The sequence below is a fragment of the Acanthochromis polyacanthus genome, chromosome 4, assembly GCF_021347895.1.
Source record: "Acanthochromis polyacanthus isolate Apoly-LR-REF ecotype Palm Island chromosome 4, KAUST_Apoly_ChrSc, whole genome shotgun sequence".
Classification (NCBI taxonomy): Eukaryota; Metazoa; Chordata; class Actinopteri; family Pomacentridae; genus Acanthochromis; species Acanthochromis polyacanthus.
This window is the reverse complement of record NC_067116.1, coordinates 20153353-20171418: the sequence shown is the minus strand read 5'-3', so window position 1 is coordinate 20171418 and position 18066 is coordinate 20153353. Positions and strand designations below refer to the sequence as shown.

The window sequence follows — 18066 nt, the reverse complement described above, 5'->3', positions numbered from 1 at the left end:
TGAACTTTTGTTGACTTCTTGAGAAATTTCACTTCTTAAATACAATGAGAGAACGTTTGAACAAATTCATTTTTTGAAATGCAGACAAACAACAGATTTTTACTAAAACCCATCATCCTCACCAAAGAATCAGAAGCATCCAGGGGATTTCTAAATTTTAAAATTTGGCTTATTAACATACTCTGTCATATGAGAGCAACGGTACTTCATACTGTGATTTAGTGTTGGATTGTATCATTCTAGGAGACGTAGATATAAAGACGATGAAAGGACTCTGAACATCTAAACATACTCAAATTTTTTTCACTGCATCAAAATGACAGATTCTTAGAGAAACATTTGAACATTTTTTTTATATTTAAGAACACTAAATTTCTGTTGAAAACCTGTTTCTGTCTGTTTTACAACAATTTTTTTTATCTGAAGACAGATAATAGTATCTGTGTTTGCTTGTTTACAATTTACTTCAAGGTAATAATTTCAATTTCCATTCAAATTTTATTGGCACGACCATACAGTTGTACAGCACTGCCACATTATTACAGGAAATAAGGAATTCCCATTAATAAACGTATTAGTTATAACACTGTCTGTATAGAAACAACAGAAAAATTGAACAATTACAGTATTACTGGGCTACTAATACTGTCCTGCCACAAGCTGATATTTCTCATAACTAAAGGGACAGTTCGTCAGAGAGGGTCAAAAGGGAGAGCTGAGTATGAATTGAAATTTTTTGATATGTTTTGCACAAGCAATTGAATTTCACTCTGTCAGAAAGTGTAGCTCTGCCTCCATGGTTTTGTGTCTCACTCAAAATGTTTTGCATGACATTTACATGATTTTCCATGAGGTCTGTTATGATGGTGAGTGTGTGCAGAGTCTGTTCTGTCAGCGTTGTTCTGTTGGTTCTCTGTATGCATGTATTTACCGTAGCTACATTGTACTGTTTATTTTGGGCCTAAGAACACTTTTACTTTTACCTTCCAGTAAAGCTTAAACAACAATGGATACAGATCATTCTCGGTGTGCACTTTTGATTTAATTTCTCCTTCCTATAGGTTCGGATTTTGCAACATTTGATGCGTTTATCCATTTAACACAGATTAGATGTCACTCCTAATCAGTGTTCATTGAAGCTCAACAATGAGTTAAATCACACCATGACAGTCACAGATGATTGCTCAGAAGAAATTCCTTTGAGCTGAGTAAAAACACCAGTCATTGGAGAAAAGTCATATCTGCACATTTTACATAAACAGAAAATGTTCATTTAACATGTTGGTGCTGTTATTCTGAAGGTGGAAGCTCTGAGTTCAAAGAAAGGTTTTATTTCAACACATTTTGCACCAAAGTGCCCCCAAAAAACTATCAGATTATGTTTTGCAGAGATGAAGATACACTGTACAATAGAAGGTTCCCTATATCTATAAACTTTCTGTATCAGATGGATGGATGGATATTTTAATAATCCTTTACAGGATATTTCAGGGCCACAAAAGTTTCAGAACAGACATAACACTATACATTTCCTCAAATAGCTTCCATAGTTAATAATTTAAAGAAAAAAGAACAATGAAGACAAATACTTAAAAAATTAGTTATTTTTCTGCATTGTAAACCTTATAGTTGCTGGTATAAAAGACTTCCTGTACCGCTCAGATTTTCATATCAGTGCAGTCAGTCTCTTACTGATCACCTTCAGGGCATGGAGTGGGTGTGCAGGGTTGGTCATTATTGAACCCAGTTTGTTCAGAGTTCTGGCCTCTATCACCTGCTGGACTGTTTGTTGTTCAGCTCCAACCACAGACACTGCACAGCAGGGGTCAGCAGATGTTACATGACCTCAGCCTCCTTTAGAAATCAGTTTTGCTTCAGTCTTCCTGCTTCACTCTGATTTCACAGAAAAATTGTTCATCATCTGTTGCTGAAGATCAACATCCAATGGCTGAAAAACCCCTGACAGACTGGAACTCTGGTCTCTTGGACTGCTTCGAGGATGCGAGCACTTGTAAGAATCAAACTCTGAGAAAACTGGATTTTTTACAGATTATTTGTTCTCACATCTAAACTTAAAGAGTTTGTAACGCTCTGTTGTTGTCTCTCAGGTTGCTATGGTTTCTGGTGCGGCCCCTGCCTCTCCTGCACCGTCTCTGGGAGATTTGGAGAGAACTATTGCCTCCCTCTATGTGACATATGTGCCTGTGGTGCTCCTCCTGCTAGATTGTCTATCAGGGCTGCCATGAGATACAGATATGGTATCAAGGTATGACACATGAGACGCTAACATACACCAAATTTCATGACATGCTGAATAAAAGTGAAACGAGGCTTAACTTTGTTCTCTCCAGGGTTCTCTCTGTAAGGACATTGCAATCTCCTGTTTCTGTGGGTGGTGCTCCTGGTGTCAGATGCATCGAGAGCTAAAAGAACGAAAGAAAACCCCGATTGTCATCAATGCAACGTCTAATACGTTTGTCAGCGTGCAGTCTCCTCCAGTGGTGATGCAGCCTGCTCCAGTGATGATGATGCCTGCAAATGCACAAACAGCTTATTATGGGAATCGGCCACAAGTTGTCATGGCTTCCAACTGAGTCTTGCAGGCATTGCGTTGTTTGTTTTAATGGATTTCACTCATTAGTGAAACTTAAGTCTGTGGGCATGTCGAGGATATGACAAGTTCTTTCTTAATAATTACAAAAAAGTCCAATTTTAAGTCTAATTTTAGCTTATATAATTGATTTCACTATAAGCTCCAAATACAGATTTATTGCATAGTTACCAATAATAACCAACATACATTGTTTGCATGTATATTTGACTTTAGTTAAAGCATCGGGATTTCAGTGGCGTTTCCAGTTTGTGAACAAACTGTCGGTTTCCAACATGTCTGGCCTACTTACGAACTTTATTTGTTCAAAAAAAGAAAATTTAAAGTGTGAAAAAGTTCTGTTGAGTCAGTCTGTTCAAGTAAGTGAAACTCCATTTTTCTTGTCAATGTAAAGTCCTCATGTAATGCAGCAAAGTCAGAAACTACAGGTACCTACAGGAACCTTTGACAAAGTAAAAGAATTCCAGGAAATTCCCAGTAATCCTAGATGTTAATGACACGCTGACAACAAACATAGCTTCAGGGAACTCTCACCTGGCTGGCAGGTTTATTGTGCAGTGTTTGTAGCAGATTGGCATTACAGGACGAGAAAAGATGGCTCACTCTCACTGTCAACAGCATCTGACACCTACATAACTACTGTACTGTCCTGTAATCTCTGTCACTTACTGTCAAACACTGAAACACATTAGTCATCTGTAAAGTATGACCCAGATTCCCTGTTTGATGAGCAGGATTTGAAGAATGAACAAGTTTTCTTGTGAGGTCCAACCAACTTCCTTAAAGGATCATTAGACAGAATTTGAGAATAAATTGACTTTACTGTGAACACTGATTCAGTGAATTGATGTAGTGGTATGTGTAGGAAGGACTGAAATCATGTAAATGTCAAGGAGGAAGTCAGATAGTAACGAGGCTTTGCTGTCTTTCTTCTATTCAGTTTTTACAAGTACTTACACCATTTGTCTGCATGATTCCAGTTTTGTTGCCCTCTATTCAATTCATGTTCATAACGTCATTTTGTTTTGACTGTTCATGAAGTGTTTGAATAAAATTTCTTTTCATGGTTTTCACTCTGAAATGTTACATTTGTACAGGAAAAAAACATCCAAATAGATTTCTTCAAGAAACCACACTTTATATATTCATTTACACAGACTTTGGTGCCACATAAAGCCTGTTCGCCTGATTATTTTTCCTTAAAAATGTAAGTCAGTCCTTTGGGATGGAAAACAAGGATCTAGTGTGTTAAAAGTCCAAGAATTGAAGACCCGTGTTTTTACAAATGATGGATTTTCCTTCCTGATAAAAACTGCTTCCAGAATGACGAGCCATTAACCAACACGATGAAGCTGGGAGTTCCTCCCTTCACAAAAAACCTGTTAACAGAGAATACAATGAATCAGGAAAAGAGCAAGAAGGAAGTAAATGAGTGCATTCCTGAACAAATAACTGCCAGCATCGAGCCTAGCCGCGCTAGACAACCCACGGCAACGAATTTAATTCTCTGCCAGGGTGGGTCTAGTTACCCTCCATAAGGCTCGAGGCTGGATTCTTCTAAAACTGGCCGGACCAATCACCATGAAGTATAGATTCAGAAGGCGGGCATAACTAAGTGACGACAGAGGCGCAACGATTCTGACAGAAACAACCGGCGCACAATAAACAGTTATCTTTCGACTTGGCTTTGGCCACAGCCCTTAAAGATTTGAAGCTAAAATTCAACTTGAAAGATAAACAAAGGACAGGACTGAAGTGTTTCATTGAGAAGAAAGACGTATTTGGACTTATGCCGACGGGATATGGCAAATCCTTAATATACCAGTTGGCTCCGCTGGTTGGGAAGCTAATGGGACTTAGCCACAATCTGCCGGAGCTCTAGGAACTACGTCAGCCTATTCGTTGCGCTGATTGGTTGTATACCTACCCAACTGCTGCAGAGTGATTTGAAAGACAACCTTTGAGCCCGCCTCCCTCCCTGTCGAACGTTCCTAGACCCTTGTGCCGTCAGAAACATGGGGCTAGCGCAGCTAGGCTAGCCAGCATCTACAATCCACCTGAACTGGATGAGAAACAAGCTTAGAGCTCATTTTTCATAATTAGACGAGGCAACCTGGCAACAAGGTGACGAATGTCATCACATTACAACGTCACCAACTCTTTACTGTTACTTGCTTCAAGAAGACAGTAGCTGAGAGCAAGAAAAGATTTTGGAAGTAATTTCCATGTTTTTTTTTACTGAGTTATCTGACTCCTTTTTAAAAAAAAAAAAAAAAAAAGTGGTTGCATTCACTGCACAGATAGAACTTTAGACATAATACAACCAAAATCAGAATATGATTAACGCATCAGTATTGAGAATTTAAATCATAAAGAATAAAGAAAACAGCTTTCAACAAACTAAACATTTGTACCTTTTATGCTGCAGTGTTTTCAAAAGTGACATCTCTGGATCAACTTGGTAGAGTTTCTCTTTCTCCACATCTTCAAAGAAGAGCTACAAAAGAGGACAAATGTTGTCATTGTCATTCATGTCACTGATATAACTGTTTATACTGTTGTAAAGTAAAAGTTTGCTAGGTTCTACTCTGTTATTAACCACTGTCTACTGCTTTACAAGAATCTGACAGTTTATGTGGCTGACGCTCCAGTTTGTTTTGGTCTGAGATGCTGGTGCTGCAGCGACATCTAGTGGTTCTAAATGTCATGTACAGTACTGTTAAATTCACAAGTTGAAGCTTGAACATAAGGGTACCAATCTTCAACAAATTTGTTAAAGGAGAGTCGGCCGTGGATCCAGACTATAAGCTGCATCACTGTGAAAATCTAATCACTTGATCCTTGTGTCATTTCTGACCTTCCCTGAAAATGTCTTACAAATCCGTTAATGAGTAATGTTGCCAGTAGATAGATAATAAATAGATGCCCATCGTCATATGACTCCTTGGCAGAAAAATAATGATTGTTTTGGCTTTTGAAAGAGTCCTAAACAAATAAAATTACTTGTTATTGCTAAATATTTACTTACTTTTTCTTCTGTCAGCATCACGTCTCTCCCCCTTTTAAAAGAAGCTCTCCAGAGACGTTTCTTTTTTTATTAATTTTGGCAGATTGACGGCTTCATTTAACATCAAGTGCGGGAAACAAGCATAGACAGAAGCGATGGAAAGAGGATCTAGTCATTTTTCAAAATAAAACACTCTGCAGACTCTTCCAGATATAAAATATAAAACAAACCATTGTTATTCTGTCTGTGTGGCCCGGTACCAAATGACCCACGACCCGATGGTAGGGGACCGCTGCTCTGGATGATGGTCTGATATGTTTATTTAAACCAACTGTGACTGGACTTCTCAGTGAAACACAGAATACAAACCTGCAGATTTTGTGGAAGGTATTTTCTGTCTGTGTCCCAGGGGGGAAGTTCTTCAAACATGATCGCCAGGTGGTCTACGAAACTGAACAAGACAAACAGAGAGGTACAGGAGGGATTTAAAGGAAACTGAAAAATGAAACAAACTTATAACGCTGTATCTAAACAACATTTATAAGCATTAAAAAAGTGAAGCTGACACTTTTGCTGAACAACCCCCCCTGTGGCCACAATTAGCAATTACACTACACACTCTGGCCTGCTGTGAGTTTACCCTCTATTATGGCTTAGAAAGGCAGCAAACATTACATTTGGGAGCTTTCGGTTGCAAATTTTTGTGCTTGAAAATAGCTAAAATTTAAATGGTTGATTTTCTGTTATTGTACTGCAGCTCAAAATGTTATTACTAACAATTTCTGCCAATCCTACACAAGCAGATACAGAAAACACTGCAAAATGAAGCTTTCAGTCATTTTTAAGGCAAAATATGTCCAATGTGTGCCATTTCCAGTTTTCCTCAAATGTACAGATTTTCTTTCTAATATATGATAATAAACTACATATTTTTTGGTTTATGATCACTGTTTGGAAAAATGTACATTTGGAAAATGGCATCCTGCATTCTGGGAGTTTGTGCATGAATTTTCTTCCTATTTTATTTTTATCTCCACACAAGATAAATACAGATTAATGGAATGATAATGGTCCCAGCAATTTCCCTTCATAAATTCAAACAGTTCTTTGTTTCAAAAAGCACAGCAATGCCCCATATCTAAATACAGTCATCACTAGAGAAAAACCAAACTACAGCAGTTTACCAGTTGTTCTCGCAGAAGGCTGAGATGAAATCACTCTGCTGATGTTCGGGGTAGAGGAAGAGAACAGGCCAGTGCAGAAGGCCCTGATTGTCCAGGAAGACCTGAGCCCCGGTGACCTCCTGAGAGTTGAGGCCGTCCAGACTCAGCTGTGCTATCGCTGCTGAAGAGCGTTCCTCCTCCTCCTCCTCACTGTCTGAACTGTGCTGACGAGGCTCCACAGACTGGAAGAGCTTGACACCTCGATCCTGCCCAGAAATCACGATGACAGATAAAAAACAAAAACAAAACAAAAACATATGAGATTAGATTAACTGTAGAAGTAGAGTCTCACCACTGATTAGATCCTCAACTGACAGAGCTCCCCTACCTTTATAGCAGCCAGGAGAGCTTCTTTCTGACCGTGCAACTTCTTTTCTTTGACCTTAGCTTTCCTGGTATCTCTTTCCGCTGCTCTCTAAGAAACCACAGTTAAAGAACTTGAATACAGCCTCACTTCACAACCTTAACTCACCAAAAAAAAAATCAGCTGAACTCATGAGTTACTTTGTGTTTATCTGCTGTTGCTCTCAGCTCCAACAACTTCTTGTCAGTCGGATGGGCCTTGAGCGCCTCGTCACACCACTGGAGGGCGTCTGGAAAGTTACGCAGCTCAATACAACATTGAGCACCTGAGGAACCATAAACAAGATTCACATTACGGCTTTTTATCATTATAATAATCTTTAAACTGTGTCATATTATCTAGTGGTTGCATTTTCACATTAGTGGGCGACGTGTAAAAATAATCTCTACCTCTGATAAGTTATTTTATGCTGAAATAATGATAAATACTGTAATATAGTTATCTGAAAGAAAAAAATATCTGCCAAGAGATGCATAATTACTTTGATGCAATAAAAATCAAACATTATAAAGGAATGTGACCATAAAGCAGATTTGCTCACTGATGTACACCACTACTTTTTACTTTTAAAATCATTACAAAGTTTTTGAAAAACTGTATAGTGATTGTTTACTAAGGCTAAAATCTAATGAGCAATCGTTGTTGAGGAACTGTACGCCCTCAGATGATATCTACAAAGCATATTTCAGATTTGATCTTCAACACAGTCCAAATATCCAAAACCAAACTATTTAACATAATTAAAAACCGAAGGCAAACAAACTGTACACCTCCTCTCTTATCAGCCTTACAACATCCGACACTGATCAGCCTTGACCTCTTTCGGTACTAAGTCTTATTTCTTTAGAAACAAGGATTTGTCATCAGTGGTTGGAGGAGCATAAAAAGAAAAAAATATGAATATATGCTGTGCATCACAAAAAGTCTCTTACTTATTCATGTATTATGTTGATACACCTTATATATTTTTTAAAGTTAGTTTTTCAGCCATTTTTGGCTTTATTTGACAGGTGAGTCAAGAGGCAGACAGGAAAGTAGGGAGAAGAATGTGGGGAGGCCCTTTTCATACCTCTGATTAAGGCTTTCAGGTGGTCTGGTTTGATCTTCTTTGCAGCTGCAGCATCATTCAGTGCAGAGCGCATGTTACCTGTGTGGCACAAAACCACATATGTCATATTTACTGACAGTACATCTAAATTACTTGGTGTGACCCTTCATATGAACGATATATCAGATGCTGGCAGCACGTGGAAGCCTTTACATGCTAACAGTGTGGATGTTTTACCCAGATAGAAGTGTGCAGCTGCTCGATTGGTGAAGAGAACAGTGTTGAGCTCCTGGTCCCCACATTTCTTCTTCAGACCTGCTGAGTAGGACACCACGGCCTTCTCGTAGTTCTTCTCTTTGAAAAATGCATTGCCCTCATCTTTCAGACACTTGGCTTGCTCTGGAAAATCAGCAGTTTCTCACAATGCAAGCTGGCTTTACATTAAGCAGATTTGAGAACCGCTTCAAAATGTTTGGGGAAGGTAAAGTTGTGGTCCACTTACCTTCTGGAGGTCGGTCTTCATCGTGGATAATGCTCTGGAGACAGGCTAGTTCTGGGTATTTTTGCGGGTCAATCTCCTCAGGGGCTGTTTTCATGAACATGGGGATTTTGTTGAACTCCTGCATGAGACACAAACAGAAAAACCTCTAATAACATGAACCTGTTAACATTCAGTTAGCCTGCTAGCTAACAACAACAGCAACGTTAACACAGCTAATTTGGGTAGCAACAACTTCACATCTATTTTTGACTGTTTCTACATGTTACATTACCTGTTCCCAGTCGTTTTCAGTGAAGGCATTTTTATACCTCTGGCTCTTGAATCTGTCCATGAACTCGTCCATCCCATCGTCGCTGTCGCTCTGCGCCATTTTGAATCTAAATACGATAAAACGCTATTTGCAGTTTCAAATCTTATAAAACTGTGACAAAACTTTACTATAACCGGACTGTCAGCTGTGAAACGTCATTTATTCTAGAAGTTGCCTTGTTTACACATGCGGATGAGCGGTACTGCACGAATAGAAATCCGTGCGGAAACTCTGTTCCGATACATTGGTTCCATGGTGTAGTTACTTCTTCCATTAAATATTCGGTAATTTGGATACTCCTGCTGTACTCCCTTCATTTAAACAAATATAGTCACTTCAGTTCTTGATCTCAGGTGTAATCAACCTTCCCAACTAGCTGATAGCTAATCCCAAAAATGAAGAAAACAATTCACTGAAAATTAAGAAACTCTATATATTCTGAGAGCTCTTTGAACAACTGTTCTGTTGCTCCTCAGAGTTGCAGGAAAGAAGAACATGGTGCAAATTTTCTGGATTCCTACATGAACAAAGACCATGTATGGCTTATATAATTATAAAACAACTGCCACCAGCTTGTATAAGATAATTATACGTTACTTGCAGTGCTGTAGAAAGCATTCCAATCTTCAAAAGCTTCAGTAGCTTATACCACACAGTAGATATATTAGGGTAAAAACACTCTATGCAACAAAAAAATGATGTGATTGATATATTATTATATGGTATCAGATTTGAATATTGATGAATTAAAATACAGATATGGAAAATCATTTATTCCATTGCGCATATATATATATATATATATATATATATATATATATATATATATATATATATACACAGTGCCTTGTGAAAGTATTCGGCCCCCTTGAACTTTTCAACCTTTCGCCACATTTCAGGCTTCAAACATAAAGATATAAAATTTTTAATTTTTTGTCAAGAATCAACAACAATTGGGACACAATCGTGAAGTGGAATGAAATTTATTGGATATTTTATACTTTTTTAACAAATAAAAAACTGAAAAGTGGGGTGTGCAATATTATTCGGCCCCTTTACTTTCAGTGCAGCAAACTCACTCCAGAAGTTCAGTGAGGATCTCTGAATGATCCAGTGTTGTCCTAAATGACTGATGATGATAAATAGAATCCACCTGTGTGTAATCAAGTCTCCGTATAAATGCACCTGCTCTGTGATAGTCTCAGGGTTCTGTTTAAAGTGCAGAGAGCATCATGAAGACCAAGGAACACACCAGGCAGGTCCGAGATACTGTTGTGGAGAAGTTTAAAGCCGGATTTGGATACAAAAAGATTTCCCAAGCTTTAAACATCTCAAGGAGCACTGTGCAAGCAATCATATTGAAATGGAAGGAGTATCAGACCGCTGCAAATCTACCAAGACCCGGCCGTCCCTCTAAACTTTCACCTCGAACAAGGAGAAGACTGATCAGAGATGCAGCCAAGAGGCCCATGATCACTCTGGATGAACTGCAGAGATCTACAGCTGAGGTGGGAGAGTCTGTCCATAGGACAACAATCAGTCGTAAACTGCACAAATCTGGCCTTTATGGAAGAGTGGCAAGAAGAAAGCCATTTCTCAAAGATATCCATTAAAAGTCTTGTTTGAAGTTTGCCACAAGCCACCTGGGAGACACACCAAACATGTGGAAGTAGGTGCTCTGGTCAGATGAAACCAAAATGGAACTTTTTGGCCACAATGCAAACCGATATGTTTGGCGTAAAAGCAACACAGCTCATCACCCTGAACACACCATCCCCACTGTCAAACACGGTGGTGGCAGCCTCATGGTTTGGGCCTGCTTTTCTTCAGCAGGGACAGGGAAGATGGTTCAAATTGATGGGAAGATGAATGGAGCCAAATACAGAAGCATTCTGGAAGAAAACCTGTTGGAGTCTGCAAAAGACCTGAGACTGGGACGGAGATTTATCTTCCAACAGGACAATGATCCAAAACATAAAGCCAAATTTACAATGGAATGGTTCACAAATAAACGTATCCAGGTGTTAGAATGGCCAAGTCAAAGTCCAGACCTGAATCCAATCGAGAATCTGTGGGCAGAGCCGAAGACTGCTGTTCACAAACGCTCTCCATCCAACCTCACTGAGCTCGAGCTGTTTTGCAAGGAAGAATGGGCAAGAATTTCAGTCTCTCGGTGTGCAAAACTGATAGAGACATACCCCAAGTGACTTGCAGCTCTAATTGCAGCAAAAGGTGGCGCTTCAAAGTATTAATGCAAGGGGGCCGAATAATATTGCACACCCCACTTTTCAGGTTTTTATTTGTTAAAAAAGTTTAAAATATCCAATAAACTTCCTTCCACTTCACGATTGTGTCCCAATTGTTGTTGATTCTTGACAAAAAATTAAAATTTTATATCTTTATGTTTGAAACCTGAAATGTGGCGAAAGGTTGAAAAGTTCAAGGGGGCCGAATACTTTCACAAGGCACTATATATATATATATATACACACACATATATCCATCCACCCATTCTCTATACACCACTTTATCCTCACTAGGGTCGCGGGGGGTGCTGGAGCCTGTCTCAGCTGACTCGGGTGAAGGCAGGGGACACCCTGGACAGGTCTCCAGTCTGTTACAGAGCTACATATACAGACAAACAATCACACTCACATTCACACCTATGGACAATTTAGAATAACCAGTTAAGCTCAGCATATTTTTGGACTGTGGAAGGAAGCCGGAGTACCTGGAGAAAACCCACACATGCACAGGGAGAAAGATCCCAGGCCCAGGCCGGGATTTGAACCGGGGATCTTCTGGCTGCAAGGCGAAAGTGCTAACCACTACGACACTGTGCAGCCTTATATATATATATATATATATATATATATATACACTGTAAAGTTTAGACTTTTTTCTCAATAGCTTGCAGGTCATGTGACCTATTGACCCCAAACTAGTGCAGAATGATAGTGTTACTTATTCTGGTCAACATACACCAATTTATATTTGATTTCAGGTCATTATTGATTTTTAACCGTTTTTAAACTGTAAATATTAGACTTTTTTCTCAATAGCTCGCAGGTCATGTGACCTATTGACCCTAAACCAGTGCAGAATGATAGTGTTACTTATTCTGGTCAACATACACCAATTTATATTTGATTTCAGGTCATTATTGATTTTTAACCGTTTTTAAACTGTAAATATTAGACTTTTTTCTCAATAGCTCGCAGGTCATGTGACCTATTGACCCTAAACCAGTGCAGAATGATAGTGCTACTAAGGATGGTCAACATACACCAATTTATATTTGATTTTAGGTCTTTATTGATTTTTAATACCTTTTAAACTGCAAATGTTAGCATTTTCAGTCAATGGCTCGCAGGTCATGTGACTCAGTGACCTCAAACTAATGCATAATCACAATCCTACCTTACCTGGTTAGCATATGCCAAAGAATAATAAATAGTTTGGCTTAAAAGATTTTAAAGCAAAAAAATTAAACATTTTTAAATGTAAATATCAGCATGTCTGCTCATTACGGTCCAGATCATGTGGCTTTTCGACTCAAGTTTATTTTATTATCACACTAATAGATCACCGGGATGACACACATCACTTTTTATCACTTTTTATTTCAATTCACAATTTTTATGAAAGATAGATATATATATAGATAGATAAACAAGTTTTCAGCTTCTTATACTTTATTTAATGTAAACATTAGCCGTACAATTCGATAGTTAACAGTTAAGTTGAGTCAGTTACTTAAAACATTGCTGTATAATACATCTGCGAATGCAGCGCTTTATTTTTTAAACTGGAAATAGTTGCTGTGTATCGGTCGTGCATTTACCGTAAGCTGACGGTAAGAGCGCACTGAAAATGTAGGAGCGGCTGGCTTGTCTACGGAGAAACGAGAGGCAGCTGGCTTGACCGCAGTATTTTTTCAGCAGTCTTGCCAGTGAAACAACCCAGTTAAGGTTTAAGCTCTCTTGAATTTACCTCGGGATTAATAAAATATCTATCTATCTATCTATCTATCTATCTATCTATCTATCTATCTATCTATCTATCTATCTATCTATCTATCTATTTACAAATACTGTTGCACCTCGACTGTTTTTGCTGCGACTCATCCAGATTTCAACAACAGTTCCAATGACACAATCTAAAAATCTGTCGTGAGCGAACTGACAGCCATCAACGTTCAACTTGATCAGATGCTGCCGCCCTGTCAGAGGCCATCAGTGATCAAAACTTCCTCCTCGGCAGGATCCATTGTCTCTATTTACAGTCCATCCTCTTTAAACTGCATTATTGATCTTGGCCTAGGTCACAGAGGTTTGGCATGAAGGTGGGGTGGGGTGAGGATGCAGAGGAAGAAACTTCCCCTGGGTGTCTCCAGTGTCAGTATCCTCTTATTAGGGTCCAAGCACCGACGGTCCCAAGGCACCGATGGTGCCGAAGGACCCTACTGAAGCCCTAAGGTTTCTTTTTCTTCACTCTTTTCAAACCCCACTTTGGAAGCCTAAACATACCCCAAAATGCATCAAACGTTGCATGCACATCAGGACTGGCGAAAAATTTGATATTTTATGAGAGTTGCACAAATGTGTAGCAAAATGGCTCCAAAGCGTCCCCTGTAAAGTTGAAAAAGTGGTCATTAGGCCAACTGCCACGATGTTTCATCTACAGCCACAATATTTGGGGGGCATATGCAGCACATCACTACACACGAAAAAGTAAATCACGTTTGGCTTGGATTGTATATATGCACATACAATCCAGGCCAAACATTGGGAAGCAAGATCAAATTTATGCAAAAAAAATTATCATACTTTCATTGATACAACAAAATAAACATGATTTTGGTTGTATTACATCTAAAGTTCTGTCTATTATTATGATTATTACTGAACTTCCTTGTTTTGTTTTATTTTTATTTTATTAATTGTATTTAAGTGAATGCAACCACTTTTAAAAAAAGGAGTGAAATAACTCGATAAAAACATAGAACTTCCTTTCAAAATCTTTTCTTGCTCTCAGCTACTGTTTTTTTGAACTTACAGTAAAAAGAGCCAATGATGTTGTAATGTGATGACATGTGTCACCTTGTTGCCAGGTTACCTAGTCTAATTATGAAAAATGAGCTCTAAGCTTGTTGCTCATCCAGTTCAAGTGGATTGTAGATGCTGACAGTTATTTGTTCAGGAATGCACTCATTTACTTCCTTCTTGCTCTTTTCCTGATTCATTGTATTCTCTGTTAACAGGTTTTTTGTGAAGGGAGGAACTCCCAGCTTCATCGTGTTGGTTAATGGCTCGTCATTCTGGAAGCAGCTTTTATCAGGAACTAAAATCCATCATTTGTAAAAACACAGGTCTTCAATTCTTGGACTTTTAACACACTAGATCCTTGTTTTCCATCCCAAAGGACTGACTTACATTTTTAAGGAAAAATAATCAGGCGAACAGGCTTTATGTGGCACCAAAGTCTGTGTAAATGAATATAAAAAGTGTGGTTTCTTAAAGAAATCTATTTGGATGCTTTTTTCTGTACAAACGTAACATTTCAGAGTGAAAACCATGAAAAGAAATTTTATTCAAACACTTCATGAACAGTCAAACAAAATGACATTATGATCATGAATTGAATAGAGGGCAACAAAACTGGAATCATGCAGACAAATGGTGTAAGTACTTGTAAAAACTGAATAGAAGAAAGACAGCAAAGCCTCGTTACTATCTGACTTCCTCCTTGACATTTACATGATTTCAGTCCTTCCTACACATACCACTACATCACTTCACTGAATCAGTGTTCACAGTAAAGTCAATTTATTGTCAAATTTAGCCTAATGATAGCCTACCCGCGCTAGACCCAGGTCTGAAGACGCAAGGGTCTAGGAACTCTCGACAGGGAGGGAGGCAGGCTAAAAGGTTGTCTTTCAAATCACTCTGCAGCAATTGGGTAGGTATACAACCAATCAGCACAACGAATAGGCTGACGTAGTTCCTAGAGCGCCGGAAATCAGAGGATGCGGGAGTTCAGTGAAGCCTTATTTATACAGTCAATGGGTGAAGCTCAAGGATATTACAGACATGTTAACAGAAAGATTATTCAGAGTCGGTGCTAATGGAGCTCAACAACTGTTGTCGTTTTTATTATAAGAATTTAAGAATTGTTGGCGTTTTATCCCATTCATCGATCATCTACGACAAAAGGAAATTGCCATCCATTGCCGAAAGATTGTGGCAGTTAGGAGTAGCGGTAGTGCAAACACCGGCGAAATCAACAAGGATTTGTCAGCGGTGTCTCACGCTTTTAGGTCGCATAGAACTAGACCTACCGGTGTGCAGCCATCTTCTTGTCTATCCTTGTTTCTGTGGTTGTTTCCGGTTGTTTCTGTCAGAATCGTCGCGCCTCCGTCTTCACTTACTTACGCCCCCGCCTTCTGACTCTACACTTCATGGTGATTCGTTGGCCAGTTTTAGGAGCATCCAACCTTGAGGCTTACCGAGGGTAACTAGACCCACCCTGGCAGAGAATTAAATTCGTTGCCGTGGGTTGTCTAGCGCGGCTAGGCTAGCCTAATGATCCTTTAAGGAAGTTGGTTGGACCTCACAAGAAAACTTGTTCATTCTTCAAATCCTGCTCATCAAACAGGGCATCTGGGTCATACTTTACAGATGACTAATGTGTTTCAGTGTTTGACAGTAAGTGACAGAGATTACAGGACAGTACAGTAGTTATGTAGGTGTCAGATGCTGTTGACAGTGAGAGTGAGCCATCTTTTCTCGTCCTGTAATGCCGATCTGCTACAAACACTGCACAATAAACCTGCCAGCCAGGTGAGAGTTCCCTGAAGCTATGTTTGTTGTCAGCATGTCATTAACATCTAGGATTACTGGGAATTTCCTGGAATTCTTTTACTTTGTCAGAGGTACCTGTAGGAACCTGTATTTCTGACTTTGCTGCATTACATGAGGACTTTACATTGACAAGAAAAATGGAGTTTCACTTACTTGAACAGACTGATTCAACAGAAGTTGCTTCCTCAAGTGAAGGAGTTCAAGTATCTCGGATCTTGTTCACGAGTGATGGGAAAATGGAGCGAGAGATGGACAGGCGGATTTTTGCGGCGTCAGCAGTAATGCGGGCATTGTACCAAACCGTCGTGGTGAAGATTTACCAGTCCATCTACGTTCCAACCCTCACTTATGGTTATGAGCTTTGAGTAGTGACCGAAAAAACAAGATTGCGGATTCAAGCGGCCGAAATGAGCTTCCTCTGTAGGGTGGCTGGACTCAGCCTTAGAGATAGGGTGAGGAGCTCAGACATCCGGAGGGAGCACGGAGTAGAGCCGCTGCTCCTTCGCATCGAAAGGAGCCAGTTGAGGTGGTTTGGCCATCTGATTTGGATGCCTCCAGGGAGACTTCCTTTGGAGGTTTTCCGAGCACGTCCGCCTGGAAGGAGACTTCAGGGTAGACCCAGAACTCGCTGGAGGGATTATATATCTCGTCTGGCCTCAGGATCCCCCAGGAAGAGCTGGAAAGCGTTGCTGGGGGGAGGCACGTCTGGAACGACCTGCTTCGCCTGCTCCCTCTGCGACCTGGCCCCGGATAAGCGGAATAAAATGGATGGAGGAAGAAAAATGCAGTTTCACTTGCTTGAACAGACTGATTCAACAGAACTTTTTCACACTTTATTTTTTATGTTTTTGTACAAATAAAGTTCGTAAGTTGGCCAGACTAGTTGTAAACTGACGAAACGTCACTGAAATCCCGATGCTCTAACTAAAGTTAAATATACATGCAAACAATGTATGTTGGTTATTATTGGTAACTATGCAATAAATCTGCATAAATCTGGAGTTTAAAGTGAAATCATTTATATCAGCTAAAATTAGACTTCATTTTTGTGATTATTAAGAAAGAACTTGTCATGTCCTTGACATGCTCACAGACTTGAATTTCACTGATGAAGAGTAAAATCCATGAAAACAAACAACACAATGCCCGCAATACTCAGGTGGAAGCCATGACGACTTCTGTCTATTTCACATAATAAGCTGGTTGTGGATTTGCAGGCATCATCACCACTGGAGGAGGCTGCATCACCACTGGAGGAGGCTGCATCACCACTGGAGCAGGCTGCATCACCACTGGAGGAGGCTGCATGCTGACAAACGTATTAGACGTTGCATTGATGACAATCGGGGTTTTCTTGCGTTCTTTTAGCTCTCGATGCATCTGACACCAGGAGCACCAATCACAGAAACAGGAGATTGCAATGTCCTTACAGAGAGAACCCTGGAGAGAACAAAGTTAAGCCTCGTTTCACTTTTATTCAGCATGTCATGAAATTTGGTGTATGTTAGCGTCTCGTGTGTCATACCTTGATACCATATCTGTTTCTCATGGCAGCCCTGATAGATAATGCAGCAGGAGGAGCACACAGAGGAATCCCCCAGTATGCCACGATGGCAGGGCTGAGTATGTCACATAGAGGGAGGCAGGAGTTCTCTCCAAATCTCCCTGAGACGGTGCAGGCGAGGCAGGGGCAGCACCAGAAACCATAGCAACCTGAGAGACGACAACAGAGCGGTACAAACTCTTTCTTAAGTTCAGATGTGAGAACAAATACCACCATACTGATTACACTTCACCTTGTGTGTGTATATGTATATATATGTATATGTATATATGTATATATATGTGTGTGTGTGTGTGTGTGTGTGTGTGTGTGTGTGTGTATATATATATATATATATATATATACACACAATGAAAAGTCTATAATCCAAATAATGTTATTTCGATAAATCAGTACCACAGATATATTCAGAACAGAAGAGTAACAAATTAGTGTAAAACAAACATATTTCGACATGTTCATGTTTGTTTCTTATACAAAGTTGTGAACGTTTCCACCACCTGGTTACACTGGTATCTTCTGGAATGTATCTTCATTCATGCTTATGAAGGTTCCTCAAACTGGCCAGTAAATG

At 39.5% G+C, this 18066-nt stretch overlaps 2 protein-coding genes across 2 annotated transcripts; both read right to left on the bottom strand.

The window, feature by feature from the left end:
- Positions 1 to 2889: 2889 nt before the first annotated feature.
- Positions 2890 to 9288, bottom strand: ttc4 (tetratricopeptide repeat domain 4). The gene is made up of 10 exons (XM_051947505.1): positions 9027 to 9288; positions 8756 to 8873; positions 8491 to 8652; positions 8275 to 8352; positions 7346 to 7470; positions 7170 to 7256; positions 6803 to 7047; positions 5988 to 6069; positions 5026 to 5108; positions 2890 to 3990 (listed from the first exon to the last, which is right to left on the bottom strand). The coding sequence occupies exons 1-10, from the start codon at positions 9123 to 9125 to the stop codon at positions 3891 to 3893; spliced, it is 1179 nt and encodes a 392-aa protein (XP_051803465.1). The 5' UTR covers positions 9126 to 9288; the 3' UTR covers positions 2890 to 3890.
- A 7518-nt stretch (positions 9289 to 16806) lies between these two features.
- LOC110966807 (uncharacterized) lies at positions 16807 to 17708 on the bottom strand. The gene is made up of 2 exons (XM_022216278.2): positions 17454 to 17708; positions 16807 to 17368 (listed from the first exon to the last, which is right to left on the bottom strand). The coding sequence occupies exons 1-2, from the start codon at positions 17706 to 17708 to the stop codon at positions 17111 to 17113; spliced, it is 513 nt and encodes a 170-aa protein (XP_022071970.1). The 3' UTR covers positions 16807 to 17110.
- Positions 17709 to 18066: the final 358 nt, after the last annotated feature.